The sequence below is a fragment of the Rhyacophila brunnea genome, unplaced genomic scaffold (genome assembly GCF_057557595.1).
Source record: "Rhyacophila brunnea isolate RB1 unplaced genomic scaffold, BYU_Rbru_1.0 scaffold_7, whole genome shotgun sequence".
Lineage (NCBI taxonomy): Eukaryota > Metazoa > Arthropoda > Insecta > Trichoptera > Rhyacophilidae > Rhyacophila > Rhyacophila brunnea.
Window position 1 is genome coordinate 521,281 of NW_028233339.1, and position 22,207 is coordinate 543,487.

At 34.1% G+C, this 22,207-nt stretch overlaps 1 protein-coding gene across 4 annotated transcripts in view; it reads right to left on the reverse strand.

Moving 5' to 3' along the window:
- IA-2 (tyrosine phosphatase IA-2) overlaps positions 1-22,207 on the reverse strand; it is a 154,679-nt gene that overhangs the window by 128,985 nt on the left and 3,487 nt on the right. For all 4 annotated transcript variants that reach the window (XM_085957876.1, XM_085957874.1, XM_085957875.1 and 1 more), the window contains exon 2: positions 4,865-4,969. In XM_085957876.1, coding sequence (XP_085814002.1) covers positions 4,865-4,964 — 100 coding nt within the window. In that variant the 5' untranslated portion in view covers positions 4,965-4,969. The remainder of the gene's footprint in view (positions 1-4,864; positions 4,970-22,207) is intronic.

The following is a 22,207-nucleotide window of genomic DNA, read 5'->3' on the forward strand; positions in this document are numbered from 1 at the left end:
GATTATCGGACAGGCATATTAAAATGCGATTTCATGCGATGATGTAAAATGTCTGCTTTCTGATTTATATTCCGTAACGCAAAACATATTTGCACTTTAATGAAAATATTTTCAATAACGGGGTTTGCATTCTTATCCTGTACGCTGTGAACGTCTTCTCGTGCCATCTCGCATAATACAAAGTGATCGTGTTATATAATATAGCCCAGCACAGACGGCTAACCTTTATATTTCTGTGTGGGAGGCTCTGTGCTTTATGACAGGGCAAACATAATATTACTAGCCTTGTGAAGATTCTAGACATATTAATTTGATCAGCTTCCATCAATATACAATGTCATATTTTAAATATACTTTAGATATGTATTAAATTCTTCTTCTAGATGTGCCGCCTCCTAACTGAAGGTTGGTTATCATTTTATCAACCTCCTTCGTATTTATTGTGACTCTGAAGATGATTTATATAAGCCGTTGAGCTATTCAGATTATTCAGTTAAGCTGGAATATAATTAATTAAATATAATCAAGTCTTAATCCAATCAAATAAATCCTCCGTAATTTGCTCAAATGGAATGTATCTAAATTAACGTTATATATTACGTACTTAATATTTCCGACCATGTCCCATCCTAATAAGATCATATGAGCCTCCACAGGGTGAAGGTTTTGTATTAACAGATTTTGTTTTTACGAGAAATGGACGTCAGCCACTTGGTCAACCTATTAGGTCCATACTCTGACTCATTGAAGAACAACTTGCCAGAACCAGGATTCGGACCTGGGACCCAACGACTCTATAGGCCGGCACGTAAGCCGCGCGTCCATTGTGGAGTGCCACTTAATATTTAACAATGGTCTAAAATCAAAGATCTTAAAAAAATATAAATGGAGATTAAATTCATGAAACTTAAGCTAAAACAGGATCGTTGATCTACTTCTACTACTTCAATTACCTACACGTGGTTTTGCATTACATGTTCTTTAAAAGTGAACTTCACACTTATAATATAAAATTCCACTATAATTTCAAATTTACACAGTTAGTTGATACATACATGACTATATGTGCAGATATTGCCAGCATACTTAAATTAATATGATTGTATAGTTAGTATAGTGCAGGGGTCGGCATAAGCGGCTCTATTCGGCTCTACAGATATAAACTCCAATTTCACCTCATCTCAAGCAGCCTTATAAATTATGAGTTTTGATTTATCAGCACAAGTGGACAGCTATAAAACAACTGCCTAAAATAGAAACAATAATATTTGTTACAAGGAATAGTTTGCCTGAAACATATGAAGCGTTAAAAAACTAGCTTTTGGTATTCTCACAATCTTTGGCTCTACAAAACAAACATTCTCATCTATGAACAAAATAAAAAAATAGTCTTAGAAACAGAATAATGGATGATAATTTACATTCAATTAAAAATAAGTAGCTATTTGCCAGATATAGTAAAGCTATCAAAAGCGATGCATAGACGCCGTTCTTTTTTCCCCTAAAAATCCATATCCATAATTATATATATATATATTACATATATGCGGCTCTCTGGTACCTTTGTAATCCTGTTTCCTTGACAATTTGGCTCTTCTCACATGACAAACTGCCGACCCGCTGGTATAGTGTGTAATTTTTCGCATCTCACACATTGCCGTATCTAATCAGACATTTTAATATATAATTTAGCTATAAATACATGTAGAAAGATACTATCTCAATAATTTTATGTGGGAAGCCAAAATCAATACATTGATCAATATTTTCAAGATGAATAATCCCGTATAACATCGAGAAATGCATACTTAGGCTATGTATACAAAGCAACAGGTTTTAAACCAGAACGCCCTGGAGCCCTAATTTTGTTTTCGGTTGCCAATACCAATGCAATTATTACACATAGATTCGTTCGATTCGGAAACCGAACTGCAGCCTTATGTTGTAACTTGTGACAGGAAGTCACCCGACGACATGACGTAGTTGTGACGTATGCTCAATACACGCATCGAGGCGAGCCGCCCAATGCACTGGCTCACCATAAATATTATTATGCTGAAACACCAATTTGTGTATGGGGACAATGAATAACGCCTCTCAACAACGGGCTCTCAACAGCTTTGTGGTCGCGGGCGCATTCGACATTGGTCAGAAAGTATTATTTTTCAATGAAGAATGCCCTTTTTAAACTAAAACCAACATACTATGTATCAAAATAGGATAAATATAGATTAAACGTTAAAATGTTAGTATATACTTATTATTCTGTGTCATTATTATATATTTATGTAGAGATTACAATGTACAACGTTTTTCTTAGCTCGTATTCTTATTTGTCCGGTGGTTCTTTGTCCGGTACAAATCTTGCAATCGATTTTAAACTAACTTCCCGACTAGCTAGAGATTTGGAACTTTTAGAATATATCAGAACACGATGCCGATGCATTCTTTTAATACTTTTAGCCATCTTTAAGTAGAATTGAATTCATTTTCAGTTAATTCTGTTTTGTATGAAAAGTTATTTCACAACATTATTGGTTGCTAGGGCTCTGGCTAGCAACTAAATTATTAATATATACGTGCGTTACTATGGAAATCAATATGACATGTCAAGTGCAATTTTTTTTGATCGTTTAAGCTAGTCAAGTCAAGTTTATATGGTTCAACAGAAAATTTAAAAACGTTGTAAATAAAAGTTCTTTTTATCTTGTAATTATTTATTATTAAGTAGGTAATTTACAATGTGCTCAATCAGATATGGGCGCCGTGTTGAGATCCCCTGCCTTAGAGTTTAATAACAAATTGAGACCTGCCAAAGTTTTACGTCTACGTGATTTCTTGTTATAGCTGTGTGCGGAAGACAGACTTTATATACTTTATTATTTTCCACATGGTACCTAAAGGAAAACACGATCTACAAAAAATATTTCTTAAGATTATGTCTTCATAAAATTCGTACTATTTTTATTCCTATCACTTGGTTAACTTTTGATTTTCAATATGGCGACTAATATGGCATGCTATAGGTACTTTCTATTAATTGTTGTAAAAGTATTGTTTCATTAATTTTCATTGGTAATAATGCACATGCATCTGCATGTGCCAAAATTTCACAAATATTATTTTTTGACTGTCTGACGTGCCGAGCAGTTTTTGTCTAAAAATGAAAAAAAAATTAGAATTCTATAAAAAAGTTGAAACATTATAAGCAATTGAGTTCTTGAGTATTACTATAATACCTACTTAGTTTGTTTACGCACAAATTGACGCCAAAATATCTCGGATCAGATGAGGCATCCTCTTGTTACAGTGGTCTCAAGCATTGTAAAATGATTGTAAATCGATCAAAATCAGAGGTTCGCGAAATGGCTTACCACGCTGCCTGATGAGGTTAATGCTATAATATTGTTATGTGTGACGTATAAAACCTAAGGACCCATATATGCATTTTAAATTAATTATAATGGTTATTCTTCAAGAGTATCAGCTGCCTGTTATTGTTTATACAATGCGATCTGTCATTTATGCATGAATTTCGTCGTTTCCGTTTGCGCATCGATTGATAGATATTATTGGTAAAAATATTGTTAAAAACCAAAGAAAATACGCATTTTAATATTATATAATTTTTAGGTATTTGTAAAAAAATATCTTTTAAATTGTAATATATCCATTTTATTCTCTTCAGCACAAAACATACGCGTGCCATGCAAAATCATCTCGCGTACCACCAGTGGCACGCGTGCCATAGGTTCGCCATCCCTAATATAGGGGGATGATTAATCTGCATGAACAATAATTATTATTGTTTGCTTTTCTTTTCAGAGCTTTATTTTACACAATATATATATATTAGAGATCATTTTTGGTGACTAGTGGTCACAAAATATTCGTATATCGTAAAATCACTATCTATTACGGTTTGATTTATGGAGGGCTTAATGAATTAAAAAAATAATAAATAATTAAATTTAAATGTCTCGCTGTAGTCTTAAATATTTGCATTTTGTTTTGATGATTTTCACGATTCTTACATACGAAATAAAGTTTTTTTTTATATTTTTGACTTTTATGTTATAACTGAAAAAATACTACTGGACCAATATTGATGAAACTTACACGGTTATTCTCTATATTGCCTGCAGCAATTCATCACGAGTAGATAAAGTGGTCAGATAGCAGAGGTCGGGGTATAAAATTGCGCGATTTTTGACAGTTTACTATTGTAGAATGTGAACAGTGTGTGTGTACAAGCATTTTCATACATGAAATTGATTAAAAGCAAAACAAGGTCGCGAATAACTGATTCAAATTTGAAGAATTCTTTGCAGCTCTCCAAACTCCAAACATTGAAAGACTAGCGAAATCCAAACTCTCGAAAGCTATCAGTGCTCCATCTCGCTCAGAGCTCTCTCTCTCTCTCTCTTTCATCACATCCAACATCTGTAGTCCAGAGTTATCTTCACCAAACGAGACTCTCCGGCAGCTGTAGCACAATCAGCGGGGTCCACGACAGCGATCACCCTCTCGTCCAAAAGATCATTTCTGACTTTTGTAGATTAGTGCTCCAATAAATAGGTGGTTTTTAAACTGGCATAAATTAATTAACTTAATTACGTGATTGAGTTATTCCTTGTCCTCCCCTAAGCTAAGAAGATCCTACCCCTATCCCTATTTTCCAACCCCAACCGTGAACGTAATAAGGTAGAAAAGGTGCTTGAGTTGTATGGCGCATCTGAACTCGTCTGTGAAAAAAATTGGCGCATGGTATGCAAAAGGTTGGCCACCCTTGAACCAGCCTTTCTAAAATAAAATGAAGGATTGTTGAGGATCAATATTAGTGATAATTTGTGAAATAACTTACCAACGTTTCCATCGGCTTTGGTGGGAATTGCGCCCCAGCCGCAACATGCGACCAGGAGCAGCACTAGCGGCCGCGAGGACAGTGCGGGGCGGCGCCGCATGCCACCTGAAATCCACAAAAAACAATAGGTACAATAAAATAGTGATTAATATAATATGTATCAAACAATAACGTATGGGGGTCAACAACCCCAGACCGTGTCAACAAATGCTCCGTGATTACACCAACGCCATAATCAGCGAGTTACACAAGTATCGCACATCACCTCATCTACGGTCAGCACATTCTGCAAGTGTGATATACTTCGATGAGGGTCGACAACCTCAGGCCTTGTCAGCGAAACGCCGCGAAGTTGTAAGGATGTAGAGACACTATTAAGATAATTAAATATAATTAAATTAAGATTAAGAATGTGGCCTTATTTATTTCAAAAGCAATTAACGAATGATCGATGGATTACATTTTACATTTTTTCCATGTTTTCGATGTAATGGTGAACAAATCGATATATTGTTGCCAGGCAATGGTATGTGGTCTATTTCTAAAACTAAACAATAATTTTTTATATATATTATAAGGCAGCGGGAGAGGGCAGGATTAACAAAATATAGTAGGTGCTACTGAATTCCGCATTTACTCCGCCTACTAAAACGTAAAGCTACTCCTGGCTTCAGTCACGGATACCCGCTCCCCCACTTTTCCTGGTACATTCACCATAACCAGACACTCCGCACATCGAGTCTACCGATGAACACCTGGTCTACAACTATAACTACGCGTGCTCACCGACGATTTATTGCAACCTGTCGCATCCTCAAGGGGTTATTAAATGCGCGTAGTTTAACGGTCATAATTATTACGATCGATAATGTCCGTTTGTATCGTCCGAACTGTCTTGCCTTTTACCCATGCTGGTCGGAATATTAAAGCAAACAGTAGATGCCCCAGATTGTTATTCACGGGTATTTCACTGAGCGTATTGTACAATGCTGAGAAGAGTGGGGTCGACCCGTTGAGAAGGCCGTTCGAATCCCAAATCATCCGGATAATGATTCTCAGTCATTATTTTTTTATGAAGAAAAAGAAGTAAAATCCCATTCTACTAAATAATTTATTTTTATTTGTGTTTCAGGGGTGGTCTAAAACCAAACCCCCACCCCCTTTGTATACGCGCTTGATTGTTGCTTTTCGGCGAAACCTGTTGTAGCCACCTAGAAAATGACGTCAGGATGTGACCTATACCAGCAAAATATCGACAAAGCCTTTGCACAGCGACCATTATAGCCAAGTTTCCTCTCTAATTTTAATATTTATTGGTTTTTCCTTGTATGGTGATTTTCGTGAATATTAATCCGACAATTTCGTAAATTTATGAAATTGTAATCAAAACTGAAAATCTGACGTGCTGCCAAGTATATTATTGTATCATACTCGTGGTTTGTATGTTTTTATCAGAATACATTATAATGTAAACCCTATAGACCAGGGGTTCCCAACCCCGTGCCCGCGGGCACCATGGCGCCCGCGGAACGATTCGTATGTGCCCGCCACTATTCGACAGAGACAGAATTTTCACGCTTTCCTGACACACGCAGAAAATCCGAAGTGAACGAACGCCACGAACTAAGCCGATGAACGCCGAAGGACGTGACAGTAGTCACGTGCTCGTACCGTCCCGATTGCTTCGGCGATCATCAGCTCAGTTCGGGTTTTCGGCGTGTACAAGAAGTGATGTGTAAATAGCATTCCCCGCCTGGAACCGCGTTGTTGTCATTGTGATTGCGATTGCTGCCCCGTTCGGGTCGCGACAGTTAGCTAGGAGACATCTTCGTTTGACGAAACACGAATTAGGAGTTTTGATATTCCTTCTATATAGTTTTAAAATGAGTGGACCGAGTAATAGACAACGAACCTATAATTTATTAATAAATTATGAATATAAGAAAATAAATTATGGGAAAATGAGAAGTTATGGAAGGAGTTTGTCGATTAAAAATACGTGGTGCCCGCCACCCTACCGATATTTTAGAATGTGCTCTTGAGTACAAAAAGATTGGGAACCCCTGCTATAGACCATGGATGGCGAACCTATGGTACGCGAGATGGTTTTGCATGGCACGCAAATGTTTCATTTTGAAGAGAAAAAAAATTACTGTTTTATATATTTAAAAAGTGTTTTTGTTTGTAAAAAAAAATACAAATAAATATATAAGTACTTACTTATACATAAAATAATATTTAACCCTTTATAGGACAACTTTTTTTTTTAAAGATATGTGCTTAATTTTTTTTTATGTATTCTATATTTATTTTGATGAACAAAAAAAATATTTTTTTTTTTGAAATGTATATAGTTTTTTCGTTATTATCGATTTCCCAGCGGTCAGTTTTCTGACCGGTGTCCATTTAGGTAAAAAAAATATTTGTTCACAAAATTTTTTTTTAATAATTTTTTTTAGGAAAAAATTATAATTTCATTTATTTCTGTAACAATAATAATTACTTTATCAATTTTATAGAAATTTCTCAAAATAATAAACATTTCTAAGGCCTTGTTGGCTTTTTCTTTTGTTCAGATAATTGATACGGCATAAAACACGGTATGCAAAGGGATACTTTGCAATTTGTTACTGAGCTTCGTATCACTTTCAGCATAGTGCTGCAATAACCACATCTACGAAGTGTACATTTTTCTGGATAATGATTTGAATTGATATCGTCAGGAAATGGAGGTCGACCAACCCTTTTTCGTGAAGTAAAAGATCCTATCAGCTGATCAGCCAACTTGTTTCTAAAGTGAAGATGTGTAATAGGTTTTTTTTTCATTTTCCAACACACATTGGTATTCTGTTATTCCTTCAAATAATCTCAGGAATGCGTCTTCACCCATGTCTTCAAGGTCTTTCGCACTAAAACCTCCACTTCTCCAATTTTCCATCCTCAGACAATAAAAACAAAATTTTGTTCGGCAATATAGGCTTCTACTTATACATATAACATTCCATAACTATTTTATTTCATTCTGAGATATGTATTTCAAAAAATTATTACAGTTTGAATGAAAACAAAAACAATTATTTTTACCCGCGATTTTTATGGAAAACATTTTTTCAAAGAATGACACATATCATCAAATAACTCGATAGCGACTAATTATCCACAAAAACTAACTAGTAATTGTAAAAGTTCACTATATTGTTATATGAAATTAGACGTATTGTGGTTTAGAAATTATTTTTAGTGTTTATATTATGTAAATCAAAAAGGATCCAAATTATACAATTTGAGGTTAGATTTTCGACATGCCACTCAATAATTTGATATTATTTTACTATAACACATACAATTTATAGGTGAAATACAAAAAACTATATATTTGTATGTATAGTATAAATGTGCATACTTTGTTTTCAGTAAACAAGTCACAATTTTCAAAAAACAAGAACTTAAAAACACTGTTGTTGAAAAACTGGCAGCTATCATGTCGCTAAATGGACACCGGTCAGATAACTGACCGGGACACATTTTTCGTAATATACTCAATATGTGCGAACTTCAGGGCGATTGGTCAGATTCAAGACCTCTGCGCATTATCTGAGAATGATTAAAACCCATAAGGGTGTTTATAACTTGTAAAATTATAGAAATATAGACCTTAATGTTGCCGGTCTCAAAACTATCCGTTTTTCGCTTATGACCTATAAAGGGTTAAAAAAAATAATGGCGACATAACCATGCGTATTTTCTTCGGTTTTTCATATTATGTTTACCAATCGATGTGCAAACGACAAAATTCATGCATAAATGACAAATCGCATTGTATAAAAAAATAGCAGGCAAATCCTTTTCAAGAATAATCATTACGTTTAATGTAAATATACAATTGCATAGATCGGTCGTTAGGATCGGGGGATTAAAAATAAAAATATTCAATCAACAGACCGTATAAAATTATTTATCGGCAGTCATTCAAATATAAACTGCTTGTTATTTTGCCTCAAACATAATATCTAAAAATGGAAAACCGTTCAGTGATGGAGAATATAATATGCGGTAGTGGTTTAATTTAAATGCTTCTACAATCTCTTTGAGAAATTTGAAACAAGTAAAAAATATTCAAAAAGTAAAAGATAATAATAAAGTTCTTAAAAGACTATTTTTTTAGAAAACTTTAATTTTTCGCAATTAAAAACTGCTTGGCACGTCAGACAGTCTAAAAATATTATTTGGGAAATTTTGGCATGCGTACGTAAAAAGGTTCGCCAACCCTGATAATTTATATAAGTTTATAGGTCGATAGGTCTATCTATTAACGTACATAAATTATCTTGTTGGCTCATGTTTTCCTGATAATAAAAATCGATTATTTTATATTGCAAACGTTCGCCATAGATTAACTACGTAGTTATAATATTATAATGTAGATTATTTCGAAAAATATGCTTCCATCAATCTAATGGCTAGATTGTAGAGATATCGGTATGAGAGCAGACTAATTATTGAGTTATCGTTGAGGTATCGCAATAGCACCTGTTCCGTTCCAAATTTTTTCCTGATTAGCGACGAGCAAAACACCCGAGTGTCGATAGATTTAATACCTGGAGGTACACATCATGAAGATGACACTTCGCAATGAAAGTTTTCTATCCCAGGTATGCCCAACCCGCGGCCCAATTGAAGTTTTCAGCTTTCTATATTTTGTATTTCGGTATTCACACAATAAAAAAAAAATGTCGTAAATTTACGCAATAATATTAATGTAATTTCTCTTGAAAGCGGCTTGGGTCTTTGAGAAGAACCTTTGGCATTTATTAATAAAAAGCTTTTTAACATTTTTGAAATCAAAATCATTCAATACTCCTTCATAAGAAAAATAATATATTGATTGAATCACGATTGCTGTAGAAGCTATTTCATTATTGAATTCATTTTTCGGAGCCTGTGATTAATCAAACATGGTGACATCAAGGACAATACAAGCTTTTACGTTGCCACGGGTAAAAATATAATATACGTATGAGTATTGTGTATTTTATTGAAAGTAAAAGGGAGAAAATTACTTCAATCACCGAGCGCTGCCGGGTCCGCTCACGAGCTCTAGTTTTTGTAATGCGGCCGTACCAATGTACCCATAAGATTCGGCGGAGACATCGATTCTCAAAACTCAAAAGCCGAGACCTTTGAAACTCAGTACAATGCCACGTCTTACAGTAATACAGGCAGCACTCACACGTTGAACAAATGACATTTGGTCCTCTACAGCCTTGACCTCCGAAGAGACGCTTCACGTGACTGGTTCAGATGTTGCTGGAGAGTGCGACACTCCATACTCCATGCTCCTTACCTTGTGGCACAACCTCATGGGTTCCGTCGCTGTGACCGGCCCTCCCTCACCCTGCGGTAGTGCTACACTACAAAAGCAATCCATGGGAGGCGCGAGGTTTAGCGATGGACCGAGAGAAACGGCGCGATATTGTACTTGCCCTATGCCCCAATTTGGGGAGTGGTAAGTAAGAAGTAAAAGGGAGAAAAACGTCAGAAGAGAAATCTCCGCGCATAAGTTGAATAGCATAAATAAAAACGTTGACGGTTTTAGATACTTGGATTCCCGAGATGTCAATAGACAAACCGCCATTAAGTGTTAAAAATATACCGATAGTTAAATTTCCATGACCTGATTTTTTACACAGAGATTTTGTACGATATTGGTACCAGTCCTCCTTTATAAAGAAGCGATCGCCTCGTCTGCTTCTTCATGCAACTTAAAAAAGAAGAATTCTCGAAAAATTCACTTTTTATCTCCACCCACCTAGGTTTTAGTAGAATTATTTTTGTATTTATAATTTTAATTGGACTATCGATTAAACTAATGATGTTTGTAGTTGAGTTAACGTTAAAAAGCACCAGGAAATATTTACTATAATACCTTTAAAATTTAACAACACAGCGAGCTTTCAAAGTTTACTTAACTATAATAAATACTTGATGGATGAATTTTAGATGATGAATCGTTTGTAAATATCCAAAAGATTTCTTTTTATATTTCAAAAGTTCGCTTCATTAGATCGACACGATTTTAAAATCACACGATATCGAAAAGTGTATTTTAATAAGATTGAAACTTTCAGCAAACAGAATATAAAAGAGTTTTTCGTTTAAGTCATTTCATTTTTACGCTCCGAAAGATTGTTGGTAAATCTCCCACTCGTTTTTTCTTGTTTCAATTTGATTAATGACTTCACGGTGCCATAAAGTGGGATGGTAAAAGCGCGATTCATTATTTATCTATGGTAGGTATATGATTGTCGGTGGTGTGTTCTTATGACATTTTCAGCTATTTTCAACCGGAAATAAATTACACTAATGACTGTATGAGTTAAAAAAAAACAAGTAAATTTAAATTTATTATTTGCCAGATACGTAAACATAAAGCCAAAGTAAGTACTGAATAATGTCAGAAATTTTATTATTAGAAAATGTGTTTACAAAAGCTTTTTTTTTACTTTTTTACATAGACAGATTTTTTGTAAAACTACTAAACCACCTAAATAATTGATACAATATTCAAAAATTGTTTACTGTGAACAGACCAGGCATAATGTTTAGGCGTAGCTCCGAAAAATAAAATAATTGACATGGAGAAAAATATTTTTTCAAGTTCAGCCACGCATTGAAAATAATTTAAGCAACACCATTGATCATCTTCGAGTCTGAAATGTTTCATTTGATTTTGATTAAATTATATGAATGGAATAATGTATTTTTAAATAAATTCGTGTATAAAAATATTTTTGAAGGACCCGATGTGTATTGACCTGACCTACGGCCCCTAATATGATGATTGTTTCAGTTGTTTACAATACACAAGATTGAGCCACAGGCGACTTTTTTCGAATTGTACATTACGCGTACGCGAGAAAGTGTAGAAGTATTTACTCACACGACCTTGACATCTTATACCTTTTAAGCTGTTAATGAAGAAATCGTCAAAAGCCCACGTCTATAATCAAAAAATACAGTTGGAAAGCATGTATATTTAAATTGTTATAACAATGTTCCACTCACACATTATTACTAATATACGAAGCAGCATTTTATACAATTCTTATATGTTCTCATATGTCTCTTCATTCATTTTGAATTACCACGAATCATTTATTAGACACTTCCTCTATTTTCTAACCCTTATCCAGAGAGTAAGAATAATGTAAATTGAAAAATCAACACGTGCCATGTTTGACCCAGCTGGCTATTTAACCTACCCTTACTGTAGTGTAAGGGTAGGGTACTTAATTGATTGTTTTCTGCGAGACATCTATGTCGTGAGTTATTTTGCTCGATGCGACATTGTAATTTTCCAGTTTTATTAGAATAAAAATGCTGTGGATATTATTTTGTAACATAACATAATGTTTTCTTATAAGTAATACGTGGACACAAACTTATCTTTTTCACCAGATGTAGCATTTTTTTATATACACCATCTTGATAATATTTATCAAATCTAGTGTTTTACGACACCACAAAAAGCTTTAAAATATTCATAAAAAGCTGGGTTATTTACATCGGATTTTAAAGTTAATAATATACTGACCGTACCGTAATATCTTAACAATACAATAAATATATCAATAATATCTTGAAACATACAATCTAAAATGGCATATGGAGGTCGAGGTATAATGAGAAACATTATGGGGACGACAAAAGAATATAGGTAGTAACCAAGGCTTGAACAAAAACGAACCATAAGTGCAAGTGAGAAAGCATTCGGCACGCTTATATCTCCGCAATATGCGTTAGAATAAGATAGAATTTCTACGGCTGAATTAAATATTTATTTGTAAACATCGATAAATATTGATTTGAATGACTACATTAATTTACAAACTGCGATCACGTGTTGCTGACATTTATTGTTTTTGTGTTAAATAAAAAGTTAGAGGTACTTAATTATTTTTAATTCATTTAGTAGAAAATATGCTAAAATTGAGGTTCTGCTGTGCCTTATACGCAATAAACACGGCTTTATTTTGCCGAACAATAGCCACTGTCTTTATATTATTACTCTGAGGTAGTGACATAAAATTTTAAATTATACACTGAACCAGCCATATACGAGGGTGGGTCAATAATTCCTTAGAAAAAAGCATTAAAACAGTTTTTATTTTTGTATTTTTTTTTATTTCTCAACATAATCTCCTTGGAGCTCAATACACTTGGTTAGACGTTTCTCAATTTTTTTTAAACCGTCAGAAAAATAAGTTTTCGGAAGGTCCTCAAAATAAGCATTTGTCCGATCGATGACTTCTTCATTTGAAAAAAAACGTTGTCCACTTAGCCATTTTTTTAAGTTTGGGAAAAGGAAAAAGTCACTGGGGGGGGCTAAATCTGGTGAATACGGTGGGTGGTCGACCAATTCGAACTTCAATTCTTCAATTTTAGCCATTGATCGTAAACATGTGTGAACACGGGCATTGTCCTGATGAAAGAGGATTTTTTTCCTGTTTAAATGAGGCCGTTTTTCTTCAATTTTGTTTTTTAGCTGGTCCAATAAAGATGCATAATAATCCCCTGTTATTGTTTTTCCTTTTTCCAAATAGTCAACGAAAATAATTCCACGTGCATCCCAAAATACAGTAGCCATAACCTTACCAGCTGATTTTACGGTTTTCGCCTTCTTTGGACATGGTTCGCCTTTCGCAATCCACTGCTTTGACTGTTCTTTCGTCTCGGGAGTATAGTGGTGTATCCATGTTTCATCTACAGTCACAAAGCGACGAAAAAATTCATCCGGATTGCGTTGCATGAGCGACAACAGGGCTTTAGAGGCCACCACCCTATTGCGTTTATTGTCGACTGTGAGCAAACGCGGCACCCATCTTGCAGAAATTTTTTTCATGCCCAATTTGTCATGTAAAATAGAAATGACGCTACCTTTTGAGATCCCTGTAACCTCAATTATCTCACTCAACTTTAATCTTCGGTCACTTAACACCATATCGTGGATTTTATTGATCATTTCTGGTGTAGTCACCTCTACAGGACGTCCTGAGCGTGGTTCATCCTTTGTTGATGTACGACCACGTTTAAATTCATTTAACCAGTTATAAATAGTTGCAAGTGAAGGAGCAGATATGCCGTGAACTAAATCCAACTCATTTTTTATTTCCTTTGCTGTTAACCCTTTTATATTAAAATGTTTAATAACAGCTCTAAACTCAATTTTCTCCATTTTTGTAAACAAGCAATTTTTTTTTTTAAATGTACGAAAATAAAAAACAACAACCCGACCAATCTGATTGAAACTTCGCAGCATACTGAATCGGTAGTGCCGCTGCATGAAAACAAACCGCTTACAGTACTAGTCGCGCCACCTGTCGGCTTTTCTAAGGACTTATTGACCCACCCTCGTACATAGCATGCTAGATGAGCTACCAGTAAGACGGGCTACGTACGCATCCCCAAAGATCTGGGGCCTTATGTTCTAACTTGTGACATTAAGTCACCCGACGACATGACGTAATTGTGACGTAAGCCAATACACGGTCGAGGCAAGCCGCCCAACGCACACGGCTCAAACATGCTGAAACACCTATTTGTGTATGGGGACAATGGATAACGCCAGTGTTTGAGCAGCGTTAATTTCTCGAATGCTATTATCACTCCGGTAGTACGTCACAATAATGTCATATGACGTCATTTCGACCAGGCGACTGGGACTCGCAAGTTCTAACTGCTGAAAAAGCTGCAGTAGGTACTGGATCGTTCGAGATGAAGATATTGTCTGTATGAGGCCAATACACGCGTAGGCCCAAAAATTATGACGTGATCATATCAATATTGACTGTAATAATATATTTTATATTTCTGAAATAGTGGTTTTGGAAGCTATAATATTATTTGTATGTTTTTACCAACAATTATAAAATAATTACTATTTGAAAATTCATATATAGCACGAAAGTTCTCGGTAATCGTTAACCAACCAAAACTACCAAACTATAACAGTAATTATGATTCCACCAAATCACTAATACGTAATAATTAATCCGCTAATTATAATCTATGTACACGAAAGATTAACTAAGAGCCTGTTCTGTTATTATTTATATTATTATTACTATTTTTGGTACAAACATACAACATAATATTATTTCAGCTCATCCTTATTATAAATAGGATAGCTTGTTTCCCAAGTAACAAATAAATAATGATGGTTATTTCTGTTCATTAGAATTCTGTGGAAGGAAACCTTTTCTATAAGAATGGAGCCTAAATATAATATAAAAATTGAAAGTGCAACAGAAACAAATAAAAATAATGATTAAATTAGATTAATTTTTAGCACGATTCACTAACGGAAAATTTATTTTCCAGGGCCTTACTGATATAATAACGCCTTATATTAGTATTACAAGCCAATTGACAGCATTGAACATAATTACAACAATTGACAACATAGAATATAATCTTTTTGGAATTTGGTGAGAATAACAAGGAAAATGGCAACTTTTTAAACGTTTTGCGTTGGTTGTTGTTGGGCGTTGGGCGTTGGTTGTTGGTTCATTGTTTATATGAAAAGTCATGTAAAATAGCAAGTAATAATACTGCGTTCGTAAGTAATATTATATATAAACCAAAATTTCCAACTATCAACGTTCCCAGTAAACATATCAATGTATCTCTTTCTTTAAATGATATCCTGTACTCGTAACTACAAATAATTATCTTTATTTGAAGATGACAATCATGACAGATAATAATGTAAGTTTATTTTTTGTGTACTTGAAGCTGAAACATCGAGAGCGTCGACAGCTTCAGGTACCCGGGGTACACATCACGTGAGATGGCATTTTGCAGAAAGAGCTCGCTATCCCAATGGGAATGGCTGGAGCAACATTCAACTCGATGCGGAATGTCTGGGACTCACGATTGTACTTGGTCAAAACCAAATGCCGCTTATTCGACGCTTGCATTCTGACGGTGCTGATTTACGGTAGCGAATCATGGCACCTTACGAAGGCTCAAAGCAACCGTATATTGAGCTTCGAAAGCAGATGTTTGCGATGGATACTGGGTGTGCGGTGATATTACTTTAGGAGCAACGAGGAGATAAGAAAACGCACCAACCTCTCATCCCGCTGAGAGTGAGGAAGCGACGTTGGACCTGGCTCGGCCACGTGCTGCGGATGCCATAAGAGAACCTCAACCTGGCTTGCCTGTTCTTCAAGCCGACCGGGTTCCGCCGTCCTGGAAAGCCGCTGAATACTATCTATAGACTTATAGAGTGTATACGGTGGAGCTACGGGATGCTGGTTTGACCTGGAACGGAGCAAGAAGACTGACGAGCGACAGGGATTCTTGGAGGCGCCTCGTGGTGTCCATATGCTCTAACTCCATATACTTTCCGCAAGACAGCCGGATAACACTGAATTTGTTCAGCGATTTGACTATATTATACTCAGCATATCATAATATTAAACATACATAATTTTGAAAACACTTCTAAGAAAATATATTATAACAAATAGAAAAAATCTTTTTGAAAAAAGTAAGACACCCCGCAGGGATCGAACCTACATCTCTCGGGTATCGCGTCCACGCACATAGGCCACTATGCTAAAGGAGTCATACTTAATTGCGACCGGTTTTATCTAATGGCTTTGAATACCCATAATAATTAAGTATGACTCCCTTTCGCATAGTGGTATATGTGCGTGGGCGCGATACCCGAGAGATGCTGGTTCGATTCCTGCGGGGTGTGTTACTTTTTCAAAAAGATTTTTTCTATTGGTTATAATATATTTTTTCAGAAGTGTTTTCAAAATTATGTATGTTCAATAATTAGAATTTCACATTCTTAAATCTTGTGAATTATTCGTTAAATTAAAAAAAGTAGTTAATTAAATATTATAATATTATTGTGTCTTAGTATTATAGTGTTATATAAACAACTTTCACGTAGGCATACAAAATTATATCAATGGATTGAGTGTAAAATATACGGCATAATTATGCAATTTAAATTTTCATCGTGAGCGACCTGAATATTAAGCGGAGCCGCCAGCGGGAAATTAAAATGGTTTCATATTTAATACCAAATTGAATTCTTGGAATATTAATTGCATTCAGACACTAAATTATGTAAATTATGCATTCCTATTTGCTAAAACAACGTTAATAGTTAATGTATAAAAGTAATATATAAACCAGTCTTTCTCAAAGTGGGCGTTAACGCCCCCTTGTGGGCGCTGGAGGCTTTCAAGGGGGCAGTAGAAGGCTCACAGAAAATTAGGGGGCATTAAGGAAATCTAGAGGGGCGACGGCAGACAAATTCTATCAATAAAAATCCGACGGAATCTATGTTAACCATGGGTTATGGTCGGTTGTTCAACGATTTCTGATAGAAATGAATTCGAGCCTAGTCGAAATGCATCAGATTCATCCTTCACGTTAGATATATTTTAAATTCAAAGCCTTTATTTTAATGTTAATAAAAATATTTCTAAATATGATTAAGTTTGCGTTTTATTTCCTCTCATTGAAACATTCTTTAATCTCAGAAATAGAATATGGGTCACGTCACACCCTACCCTATCTATCCTATCCATATAATAATGCATGTTTAAAAATTATATTTGCAATAACTGTTTTTAAGATACGCAAAAGATGGTACTGTAAAAAATATGGTGGGCACTAGATTTTGTTTGAATCTCAAAGTGGGCGGTCGTCGAAATAAGTTTGAGAACATGTTATATAAACTATTATTCATATTCCATACGAGAATAATTAATAAATAACACATCGTATTATAAATAAATTCGTACCCTTCGGACTAAGTGCCACATTTCTAGCTTTGTGTCACGTTCAATGCGAGACGGGGGAGAGGCAGCAGTGACCCCAGGAGACTGGAGAGATGGTGCCATAGTAAGTTGGTTCACGGAAAGTTATTTTGTATTATTAATTCAAGGATTTTTGTCACCCCTTTGTTCACTACATGGTTGAATAATTCATTATTCAGAAATGGATAACAAGAAAAATCCACTCATTTAATTGACTGACAAAATTTCAAAAAAGAATATAATATCATTGTAATCCATATTGCGTTGAAATTACATATTATTTATGGCGGGAAAAGTCAATAATTAATTTGAATTCTGTAATGTCATAGTGATTATTAACTACCGTAAACTAGGGTTACTTTACTCCAATGTTTCATAATATTTCATTGTCATAAAAATAAACTAAAAGCTTGTTTAATGTTTCATTTATTTTATTCGATTAAATCATAATAATATATACAAACATATTGATTTACTGACGTCACACTTTATTCTTAAAAAAAAAACTTATACATTTCTGCTGGTTCGTGGACTTTCAAGTTCGTGGACTTACAAGTTCGTGGACTTTCAAGTTCGTGGACTTTCAAGTTCGTGGAGAGCTTTTGACGGTTCTCACAATGACGTGCTTTGACATTAATTTTCTCATTCTCAGTTGTGATATATTCCTGAAATTTGTCATACGGTAACAATGCTGTGTGAACGACCTACGTGCTGCAAGACTGGAATGTTAAAAGACGTGGGACGCGACTTTGTGCTTGCTATATTATGTTCAGATGCTTGAGAGTAATATGGTGCAAATAACCTACCCGGATTATAATTTATATTAGATTTTAGACGCAAAATAATCACCGATTCGCTGACGTTGTCTGATAATATGACTGTTTTAATATAACGTTTTATACCTACTTTCTTAGTGCAGTGTTTGTGCCTACATATAAGTTCGTTTGTACTCTGTATCCTGTATTGATTTTTTTCATTCCATATGTCGGCTTCCCAAGTCGATGGCGTCACACTTTTTAACCTGACTCGATATCAAACAGGTGGGTAAACGAATTAACCAAACGTGACCAAACTAATCACTAATCAACTGACTTTAATTTGAGGGATATTTTAGAATGGGTGGGTGGCTAATTTTTCAAAATGTTTTACAAGCACGCCATTATAGAAATTCGTAGAATTTGACCAAAACATGAAAACATTTGTTCATTTTTCACTAATAAAAATGGGTCAATGATTTCAGTTTCTCTACATTGTTTTACTCGATTATTTCAATATTATTCAATAAATCCTGAGCTTGAAATAGAAAAAGTTATGCCAAAAATACTAGATACTACTTAAGGGGGGACATGCTCGTCGAAGGTCAAAATTGAGTTTTTATTGTATTTTCAAACCATGATCCTGGACACTCCTTAAACGTTGTAGATAATCTATTTATATAATTTTTAAGCCTTATTATCTTTTATAGTTATTTTAAACATTTGATGACTGCATAAAGTATTTTTATTACATAAAATAGTATTCTTTTAAACCTCTCGCTCTAATGTTTTAGAATATAGTCATATTTCGGTACATAACTGTGCAGTGTTGTTAAGATTTTTTACATTTATTAATTTTTAAACGCATTTATAAAACCATTAGTATAATTTATTACGAGATAATTTTTGTAAAATATTCACGATAAAAAATTATATTGATAATCTCTGTGATCCCAAATTTGACAAGAATTAGGCATTTTATTATTCAAAAAATCGGCAAGATTAACACATTTGAAGATAATTCTAAAGATACTTATTATAAGCTATGTCTTTGACCATTCAAGTGTGATAAACATCTTATGAATAATGATTGCTTTATAATAATTATTGACCTAAGAATAAGGTAGTGTTTTTTTGAAATACGCCATTTCTTTTGTCATTCCCCAGTGGTTAAGCTACAACATACGACCGTAGCCATAAATTGACAAACTATAATTAAAGTAGGAAGTAAAATGATATTGACGCGCGTGTTTGAACATGTACCGTTTAAAAAAAATAAAAAAAAATTAGGTTAGGTACATGTTCAAACACGCGCGTTAACATAATTTTACTCCCTACTTTAATTATAGTTTGTCAATTTATGGCTACGGTCGTATGTTGTAGCTTAACCACTGGGGAATGACAAAAGAAATGGCGTATTTCAAAAAAACACTACCTTATTCTTAGGTCAATAATTATTATAAAGCAATCATTATTCATAAGATGTTTATCACACTTGAATGGTCAAAGACATAGCTTATAATAAATATCTTTAGAATCATCTTCAAATGTGTTAATCTTGCCGATTTTTTGAATAATAAAATGCCTAATTCTTGTCAAATTTGGGATCACAGAGATTATCAATATAATTTTTTATCGTGAATATTTTACAAAAATTATCTCGTAATAAATTATACTAATGGTTGTATAAATGCGTTTAAAAATTAATAAATGTAAAAAATCTTTACACCACTGCATAGTTATGTACCGAATTATAACTATATTCTGAAACATTATAGCGAGAGGTTTAAAAGAATACTATTTTATGTAATAAAAATACTTTATGCATTCATCAAATGTTTAAAATATCTATAAAAGATAATAAGGCTTCAAAATTATATAAATAGATTATCTACAACGTTTAAGGAGTGTCCAGGATCATGGTTTGAAAATACAATAAAAACTCAATTTCGACCTACGACGAGCACGTGGGCCGTTAAATGATTGACTTTTGAGGTTTATATGTAATTGAGATAGCGTGGTAGAATTCTATTTTACAACAGTGTCATACATTTTTTTAAACAGCTATTTTTCGGTTATACTTAATACTTAATACAATCAGTTATATCATATTTATGGATAAGCGATCTGTACTTAATTATAAATATTATATGTTTAACTGACTTACATACAGAAATGTTATATCCTTTCTTGCATGAGTGAGAATGGTCTACTAATTTATTTTTTCAAACATAATACCGCCTGTACACGTGCATGGATTTATTTGCAGTAATATTGAGTATTTTAAACTATCGTGACAATAACTGTTTACACGCAAAAGTGCTGACTGTCTCTCCAGTGTCATTCTTCAAGAGTAAGCGGGGCGTGATGTTTTCATTTTATTGTACTATTTGACAGACAATTCGGTTAATCTCAAAATGAGTCTTTACGTGGTGTAGTTCGTTTTTTTTCCGGCAACTTGCATGACAGTACGTGTTTACACGGGCATTTTCTTGTTATGGCCGCGATAATACGTACTGTCAGTAGTAAATCCATGCACGTGTAAACGGGGTATAATACGCACCTATCAGTGTTTCGGAAATGTGTGGTTTAGCCACCTACTTTAGCAGATGCTCGAGAGTTCACTGATCAATATCACTTCATTATTAAGCCAAACCCGTATTTTTAACCACCTGGTGAATTTTCATTGTATGTCAACGAAGTATATCCATCATAACAAAACATTAAACTTATAATTAAAATTGTACAGTGATTTTATTTGTATTTCAGTTAATGAGTCAAAACATCGATTAGGTAATCATTTTTAAATTCATATTATTATTAAAATATTAATCTGACGTTACTGAGAGTGTGCATTGGAATGTATGGTAACAATAAAGATTAAATCCTTGCGACACTGTTCTGTAAGCTTTTGAGTGGGGTTTATGTTATGATTTGTATATAATTATTGTGTATGAATATGAATGACTATCTTTTCATAATTTTGCATAATATTTATAATTTGAGAGGTTCTAGTCAGGGGTGAGTCTAGTTTTTCTACGACAGCGAGACAATACTTCTTTGTACTTATAAAAATAATGTATTATTAATTACGATAGTAGTTTAATTAGTTACCTATATCAGTAGTATTATAAAACAGGTAGGTATATCCAGAGACATCGAAGATCCTTCTGCCGGGCACACTTAGAGTACCAACAGGAAAATCTGACTTCTCATGAATAACCAAAATCTTAAAAAAAAAGTATTTCTCACAATTATAGAGTAAAAAATAACACAAAAAATGTAAAAATCCTGGCTACATAACTACTGCTGCATTTTTATTACACAATTCGTTTATTCTCATGCACGAAATTTGAGAAAATGGGCGTACAAATCTGTGAAAAATTCGGGCTTCTACGTACCTACTGCCTTAACTGTCTGAGAAGATTGAGGAGTCGGCAAACCTCGGCTCGCGAGTCATATTGGAACACGCGTGCGGGTCTTCACATATATGTACCAGTGGCGAAGGGTGGATGTAGGCTGTTAAGATCCGACATAAATAGAGCACACTAAACTTTATAAGTCAAACGTATTTATTCTCATTGAATTAAGACTACAATGAGTAGATAGTGTTTGTTAGTTTTTATAATTCAATTAAACCCTGCCTATTCCAAGCCATAGTAGATTATAGTAAAAAAATATTCGTTTATTCATAAAATATCTAAAATCATGCCATTAAACCATACACCATTTTAGATATTTTA